Below are 8,583 nucleotides of genomic sequence, written 5' to 3' on the forward strand. Positions count from 1 at the left end.
ACTTCTCTCCTGAGAGCTCATTGTTCCAAAAGGCAAGAAAGACATCTGTGAGTCTAAATGGAACATGTATACCAACTTCTCCCCTGAGCCTGTGTGTTCTTTTATATCCAATTTCTGTATCTTCATGAACCCATCTCAGCACTTCAGTTTTATCCATGACTGAATGGCTTCTTTGTGCTACAAGCCATTTGTTCACTTGCTTGTGTACCCTCTGATAGGACCACACTGCCCATCTTTCAGTGTTGGCAAAACAGTGCAATAAAAAAAGTGTGAAGAACTCAGAGGAAAAGTTTGTTTTCTTGTTCCTTAAACTTAGACCCACACGGTTAAGCATCTTCAGTTATCTCAATAAATTGCTTCGGGAAACAAACCCCAAGAATCCCACATCTGAACTCAGAAAATAACTCAGGACCCGAATCACTAACAATATCTTTTGGTTCCTGGTCTCGCTCGCGCATCCCAAAGTCAAACTACATTTCCCACAATCCAGAGGAGCCTATATGGCGTCCGGTATCATCTGAACTACAAAGCCCACAATCCTCAGAGCTCAACCGCCCGTTTCGTTTCCGGAAGTTCCTGCTGTAGTTCCCGGCTTCCCTTTCGGTCTTCGGAGCGGTAGAGCAAGGTCGTGAAGGAAGAGGATAGTGGTGGTGCGGCCATTATCTCCGCCGTCCACCCCTGTGCCCCTTGCTGAGCTTCCCGCCGCACCATGTTGGGCCAGAGTGTCCGGAGGTTCACCACCTCCGTGGTCCGTCGCAGCCACTACGAGGAGGGCCCGGGAAAGGTGAGTGGGGCCCGGCAGCGTAGGGCAAGGGAGGCCCGGCGCCTCCCGCTTACCGCAGGCCCGGCTTGGAGAGTGAGGGGAGGAAATGGCAGGCAGGTCCGGCGCTCGGAAGCCCGCAGGCCCTCAGCCCACCTCCGCGAGGAAGGTGGGGTCCCGGGGCCCAGCCGCGGCCTCAGCTAGCCAGCCGCCTCCGCCGCAGAGCCGCGAGGCCCGGACGACTCCAGGGCATCTCGTTAATGAGGTTGGACGATGGGTGAAGGTCACTGGGCACAAAGGAGAAGGGGGCCCGTGGCTGTGGATTAACCACGGAAACCAGCGGTCTCCGTTAGGACAAGCCTCGCTTGAGGGCAGGTGTAGCTTTAGGTGTAAGTAAACCCGGTAGTTAATGGTAACAGCCGCGCAACTGTTAGGCGAGGCCCGGCTGAGGGATGTGGAAGGCATGGCTCCCTGTGGAAAGGGCAACCTTTGTACTGTGGTTGATACTGTACTCGGTGGAGAATTTCTAATAACAGTGAACTAGAGTGGTGTGTTTGTTTCTAAACTGGCTACTGTGCATGGTAATTTCTTTTCAATTACAAAAATACAAGAGTTAACTTGTTTCTTATACTTAGCCTAATCGGACTTACCTACTGGTATTCAGAAAAAACTGGTGTTTATTTCATGTTCTGTCGAATGCACCTGATTGTTATGTACACATGACCCCCCCCCCTTTTATTGGATGAAATCAAATTCTTTGAAGGACTGTTAGGAGGCTTTTTCTCTTTCCCAACAGAATTTGCCATTTTCGGTGGAAAACAAGTGGCGGTTACTGGCGATGATGACTGTGTACTTTGGATCTGGATTTGCTGCTCCTTTCTTCATAGTGAGGCACCAGCTTCTTAAGAAATGAGAATATTTAATTCAACCCTTTAACAGGTAATTAGTAAGCTTCTAATTTTCTTAAAGCAATAATTTCTGTGGTGTACCCTATACACTTACTCATCACACAATAAATAGATGTGTGCTGATTACTGAAGACACTCATAGTCTGAACACATTCTTCAACAAACTTGTAAGATAAGTGATATTAAAACCCCATTGAAGACACAAAGATAAGTTTACTGAGATTCCATAGCTAGTAACAGTGTATAAGATTTCCACACAGGGTAATCTCGCTCTGAATTTCACACTTTGTAAATCAGTCTTGTGTCTTTCACTGAAATAAAAGACTCTTAGGAAATAAAAATACACTAGGGGCATCCAACCTTAACATTAAAAAAAAAAAAAGGTATCATCATCTACAGAGTTCACGGGAAGAACCCCACAATCGGGTTCCTAAACTTTACAAAACAAAACTCAGATTGAGTGAGCTTAGATTTTTGTTGTTGTTAAGCTGCATTTATATCAGCAGTTCTCAACCTGTGGGTTTTTTCCCCTTTGGGGGGTCAAACAACCCTTTCAAGGGGGTCATCTAAGACCATCAGAAAATACAGACATTTACATTATGATTCAGAGCTGTAGCAAAATTGCAATTATGAAGTGGCAGTGAAAATAATTTTGTGGTTGGGGGTCACCATAACATGAGGAACTGTATTAAAGGGTTGTAGCATTAGGAAGGTGGAGAACCACTGGTTTATACCTATCCTGGAGTACATATGGTCTGTAAGCTGCAAGCCTGCAAAAATCTTTAGGTTCCTTTTAGGGAGAGGATAATGAGAAATGAGATGGTTTCTCTGTAGCCCTGTCTGTCCTGGAACTCACTCTGTAGACCAGTCTGACTTCAAGTGCACAGAGCTACACCTGCATGCACGTCCTCCAGGTATGTGCCACCACCGCCAGGCTTTTTTCAGTCTTAACATCTAGGTATGTAATACATTCTATGAAACCCCTAAGAAAGGAAATACTCTGGTGTTTGTGTTCTCTCGATCTAAGATATCTGCTATGATATTAGTAAATTAACCTGCTGAAGTTGAGAAATACTACATTAAGAAAAAATATTACTACATCTCCATAGATGTTGCATTTATGCATGTGTTTATTTCTGCAATGTTTTGATACATGTGATGAAGCAAATCAGTATGAAAAACTCATGATACTGTAAACGCTTTCTGATGTATCAAATTGGTAGAAGATAAGAAACTGCTGTGATGTCTGTCCAGTCAGATGGATTTCTAATTCCATTAATTTTGGTTTTATTTTTCAGAATGAAGATTGTTTAGGAGATTGATCTGAAAACTGGATTAAACTCTTGAACTCTTATTAATAAATAAAATTGTAAATAAATATGTAACATAAATATTTAATGCCTCTTTTCTGAAATAAGGAATGTGATAGGGATAAGCAGTTGCTGGCCATTATTTCCCATGGGCTTATGTTTAGTATAATCTTCACTGAAAAAAAATTTAATTGAAAAACTTTAAGTTGACATTAGGAAATGAAAATGTATTTCCCTAGATACAAGTTAGCAGACATTTTGTAGGTATTCCTCAGACTCCAGAATGTAGGTATTTGGTCAAAACCCAAGATTTGTTTTCAGGACAAGCTTCTGTTGCTTCCATATAGTGGTCACTCTGAAGCTGGGCTGGGGTAATATCCTGAAGTTAGAGTACACAACAGAAGAAATTCCTGGCACAGAGCCAGGAATGACCCCAAATCCAGGCCAAATGTAATGTTAGCACTGGGCTCCTCCTTCCTCTTCTTAAATTTTAATCTAAGTATCAAAACCACTTCCTTGTGATAATCAAAAGAATGTGTGGGCTGGTATAAGATCAGGGACTAGTGCCTAGCATGCAACATTGAGGGTGTTAAGATTCCCCAGAATCCACTTGACAGCTGTCTTTAAGCACAGCTGTGAGAAGCATGGTGTAGAAGAACAGTAGATCCCTTAGGCTCATGGGATGGCCAACCTACCTGTATCTTTGAATCTCAAGTTCATTTGAAGACCTGTCCCAACCCCACACCTGCATTCAACCACACAAGAATGAAGACAGATCTTAAACATGTTTGTAGGTTTTAGTATAGTGTGATAAACTAAATGTATTGTTGAAAATGGAAATAAAACGGTTCTGTGAGAGATGACTATTTCATCAACTACCCTGAGTTCTGCCTGGATTTCAACTTTACCATGTCTAAAGGTGATGTGTAGTTTCATATATTCTATCCTCTTCAGGGGAAGAGTCCTGGAAGAACCATGGTATTTAGTCACTTTCCCATCATTTCAGCCTCATGCTGGCACTTCAATTTTTCTGTAAAGTTTGACACTGTTAAGGCTATACAATATTTTGTCATTTTGAAATAAAGACTTCTTAATTCATATATTTCATCTATAATGAGTGGTAAATAAACAAAATAAAGAAAAAGCCCAAAGCGCTATTTCTTAAAAAGGAAACTTGAAGCTTGTGTGTTTCTATGTGCCATTAAGTAAAACTGAACTGAAACTAAAACAGTAGGGCCTCCCGAGTGTGAATATATTGAGATAATTCAACTATGCCAAAGTGTAATTTGGGCATGCATGTTTTACTCTATCTCCACTTTGCCCAAATTTCACTGATGGAGACAAAGGGTAGGAAATTGTTATTTTAAGAAGAGATCAGTTAAGGCTTAAGAGACAGGAGTGTTGTGGGCTCACTGACTAGCCAACCCAACCCGAATCCAATAGAGGACGACTGTCCTTTGACTATATTTACACACTATACACGTGTATACAGGCCCCACAATTTTAAAAATGAATCCCCTAGGTATTTTGTAAATACTGAGATTTATATTTTAGCCTACATCAGAATCTTAAATTTTTAACTTATCAGCAAATATTTTATTCTAATTGTGTATACAAAAGAAACAATACCTGCTTTATATGTTAATCAAATGAAGGATTTTGGAATAACTCAAAGCTGATTTTGGATAGACTTCTCAAGTCCATATTTGAATATCGGTTCAAACAACCTGATTGTTACCTGACATATGTCCTTTGGAGTTTTCATGAATATGTAAGAAGCAAACCCTTTTGTTTTGACAAAGGAAAATTGTGTGAACACTGATGCTGTTGAAAGGCAAGGCACTATCCAACCTCCTGCTCGGGTTTATGCCCCCCCCCTTCCTACTAGGTCCCTGAGAGACAATGGTGAGTAGGAGCTCTTTATTAAATGAGTGGAAGGCGTGGGAAACGTACATTGTGGTAAGCCTGTGGTGTTTCCGTTAAAAAGATCAAATCGACATCTAATTTTGCAACACAGCATGTGACAAATAGATCCCCAAGGCCATTTTCAATTTGAAGTAAGTGTATCTCCAATCACAACAATGGAAGATGACAAGATAGTAAGGAAATTTTTTATTTTCGAGGAAAATTTTCTTGAACACTCACTATCTGTGTGAATTGGATCCAAAATAATGAGGGTAAATATTTTTTGGTTTTCAAAGTGTGTGTGTGTGTGTGTGTGTGTGTGTGTGTGTGTGTGTGTGTGTGTTTCAGGTGCAGTTATTAGGAATTGCTACACTCTTTTTGATGGGACTTAATCACTATTGGATCATTTGTAAAAATTAAATAACCTAGTTTTTGAATCTTGTGACTTCATAGATTAGCAAGCAATGTATATCTATTTTGTTTTCCGTAGTAGTTATGTTATCTTTGATTTTTTTTTTTTTACTATTCCTACAAAAATCACTGTCCATTTCAAATCTTCTCTGATCTAACAAGAGAACAAGAAAAGAGTATCAATTATTCAAAGTTTTTACAGGATTTTGTGTACTTTAGGATAAGCTTTGTGTGCCTTCTTTGCTGGAATCAAAATGTACGACTATGGTAAATATTAGGCTTTCAGCAAATACATTTAGATAAATGGTGGTAAGGATAAATATTGAGTTCAGGAACACTTCCAAATAGATACCATCCTAAGATGGTCTCAGACTCATTCCCCTGTTTCCAAGGAAGAAACCATAAATTGACAGTTTTATCAGGTTAACATCTTAACCCTAATATTAAGTGTTCTACTTATAATTAGGAATATCATGCTAAGAGCCTTTTCCAGTTTAAATCCATCCAGTTTTAACTGCTAGAGTGAGATCTATATCCAATCTCAAGACTGCCTCCAACCAAAGCAATTTCTGTGTGTGAGCACACCTACAAACCTGTTTGGAAAGCAATGGATTTTACCACCACCAGAAACTAATGTGGCTAGTAAACATTCACAGAAATAGAGCCAACTAGTTTAATATGAGAATCATTGTGTCCGTACCAATTACAGAGTAGAGTATTTTGAAATTCCTGATGAAGGTCAACATTCAGGAGGATGCCTATATGTTTTTCTTTGGGTTCTCCTTATTTAGCTTCTCTAGGATCACTAACTATAGGCTCAATGTCCTTTGTTTATGGCTAGAAACCAAATATGAGTGAGTACATCCCATGTTCCTCTTTTTGGGTCTGGCTTACCTCACTCAGGATAGTGTTTTCTATTTCCATCCATTTGTATGCAAAATTCAAGAAGTCCTTGTTTTTTACTGCTGAGTAATACTCTAATATGTATATATTCCATACTTTCTTCATCCATTCTTGGAGCACCAGACAGAAATCTCAAGGTCCAAGTCAGGAGCAGAAGGAGAGAGAGCGCGAGCAAGGAACTCAGGACCGCAAGGGGTGCACCCACACACAGGACAATGGGGATGTTCTATTGGGAATTCGCCAAGGCCAGCTGGCCTGGGTCTGAAAAGGCCTGGGATGAGGCCCGACTCGCTGAACATAGCGGACAATGGGGACTACTGAGAACTCAAGAACAATGGCAATGGGTCTCTGATCCTACTGCACGTAATGGCTTTGTGAGAGCCTAGGCAGCTTGGATGCTCACCTTACTAGAAATGGATGGAAGTGGGGGTTCCTTGGACTTCCCACAGGGCAGGGAACCCTGATTGCTCTTCGGGCTGAGGAGGGAGGGGGACTTGATTGGGGGAGGGGAGGGGAGGGAAATGGGAGGCGAGGGAGGGGAAGAGACGGAGATCTTTAATAAATAAATAAATTTAAAAAAAAAAAGAAAAAAAAAGAAATTCCTATGTAGTACTGTCTCCCTAAACCCCTGCCCTTTGTAAACACAGCTCTCAATTACAGTACCAATGATCCTTTCTGAGAATAAGATGTGCTTGGAGCAATGGTCAGTTTTGCAGGGTGTGTCACTGGGATTTAGTGTTGTTTCCTGCATCTTAAAAAGGATGTTAGACAAAATGGACAGTTCTATATAACCAGGTAAGATTTACCATGGTGGAACTGGGACACCAACCCAGCCACACAACCTTTGACCTACAATTTGTACTGCCTGCAAACAGTGTTGGGGTAATGGTGGTGCAGAACTTGTGGGAATGGCCAACCAATAACTGGTCCAACTTGAGGCAAATGTCACAAGAGGTCATGCTAGACACTGCCTGGATGGTCACCAACCAAAGGCTGGAGAGCCCAAAGACCTAGGATAGAGCCAAACATGATTGGCGATAGATTAGATAGATAGATAGATAGATAGATAGATAGATAGATAGATAGATAGATAGATAGATAGATAGATAGAAAGATAGATGATTGATAGATAGGTAGATAGGTAGAATTTTAAAAGTCAATGAAATAATTCCTAATAATATTCTGCTTTGAACTAAGACATTTAATTGACCTCTACTCTCAAATATAGTTTAAAGATGTTATGAGTATTATAGGAGAATATTAAAGAAAATATCAAATAACAGGTAAAATTCATAAATATAAAAATAGAATTTAGACTAACATTCATTTCAGATGAGAAACTTTTCCCCCAAAAATACCATGTATAAACAGCAAAAATAATATGCAATACAATCTATTCTCTATTACAGACCCATGTCCTCAAGGAATGTCTGAATTTGATATAAAAAGAAAGTGGGGAATAGGCTTGAACTCATGGCACAGGCATGGAATTTCTAAGTAGGCCACCACCAGTAGCATAGGCATTAGTACCAACAATTAATAACTAGGACTTCATGAAGCTGAAAAGCTTCTGTACATCAAAGGACACTGTCACTTGATCAAGTATGGGGACAATTTTTACCAATTATACATCTGACAGAGGATTAGTGTCTACAATATACACAGAACTTAAAAGACTGGACATCATGAAAATGAATAGCCCAGTTATAAAGGCAGGATACAGAACTAAACAGATAATTCTCAAAAGATGAAACATATGACTGAGAAACAGTTAACAATGTTCAACATCTTTTGCCATCAGGAAAATGTGAATTAAAACTACTTTAAAGTTTTGTTCCATCAAAAGTTAATTAAAAAAACAGTCAAAATTAATAAAAAGCAAATGGCAGCAGATGCTGGGGAGGATGCAGGAAAAGGGGAATACTCACTTATTGCTGTGGGAGTGGAAACCAGTACAACCAGCATGGAAATCAGTGTGGAGATTCCTCAAAAAGTTGAAAATCAATCTACCACAACATTCAACTATTCCACCCTTAGGCATATACCTAAAGTAGTCTACATCTTACTATTTTTTCATTTTTACTCATAGCTGCTCTATTCATAATAGCCATGAATTGTCAAGAGCCTAGATGTTCATCACTAGATGAGTAGATGAAGATAATGTGGAATATTTATACAAGGGAATATTTTTTGACTATTAGAAGAAAACAAAATTATCACTAGAAAGTGGTGGTGAGCCCTTTTAATTCCACCACTCGGGAGGCAGAAGCAGGTGGATCTGTGAGTTCGAGGCCAGCCTGGTCTACAGAGCAAGTTCCAAGGCAGCCAAGGAAATTCAGAGAAACATTGTCTCAGGGGGAAAAAGGAGGGAAGGAAGGAAGGAAGG

The 8,583-nt window shown here is 40.0% G+C and overlaps 1 protein-coding gene and 1 non-coding gene across 2 annotated transcripts; both read left to right on the forward strand.

Annotated features, from left to right (window-relative positions):
• Positions 1-509: 509 nt before the first annotated feature.
• On the forward strand, positions 510-4,122 carry LOC101992129 (cytochrome c oxidase subunit 7C, mitochondrial). Its single transcript, XM_005356527.2, has 3 exons — positions 510-784; positions 1,557-1,699; positions 2,967-4,122. The coding sequence occupies exons 1-2, from the start codon at positions 710-712 to the stop codon at positions 1,671-1,673; spliced, it is 192 nt and encodes a 63-aa protein (XP_005356584.1). The 5' UTR covers positions 510-709; the 3' UTR covers positions 1,674-1,699; positions 2,967-4,122.
• LOC113457192 lies at positions 2,818-2,879 on the forward strand. The gene has a single exon (XR_003377817.1). It is a non-coding gene; the product is annotated as a small nucleolar RNA Z39 (small nucleolar RNA).
• Positions 4,123-8,583: the final 4,461 nt, after the last annotated feature.

This window comes from Microtus ochrogaster, chromosome 19, assembly GCF_000317375.1.
Source record: "Microtus ochrogaster isolate Prairie Vole_2 chromosome 19, MicOch1.0, whole genome shotgun sequence".
NCBI classification, from domain to species: Eukaryota; Metazoa; Chordata; class Mammalia; order Rodentia; family Cricetidae; genus Microtus; species Microtus ochrogaster.

Excerpts from the sequence above, each read along its gene's own strand:
- LOC101992129 (XM_005356527.2), top strand. The coding sequence starts at position 710 with ATGTTGGGCCAGAGTGTCCGGAGGTTCACCACCTCCGTGGTCCGTCGC. Across the intron at positions 785-1,556 it reads ACGAGGAGGGCCCGGGAAAG|AATTTGCCATTTTCGGTGGA; the intron begins GTGAGTGGGGCC and ends CTTTCCCAACAG.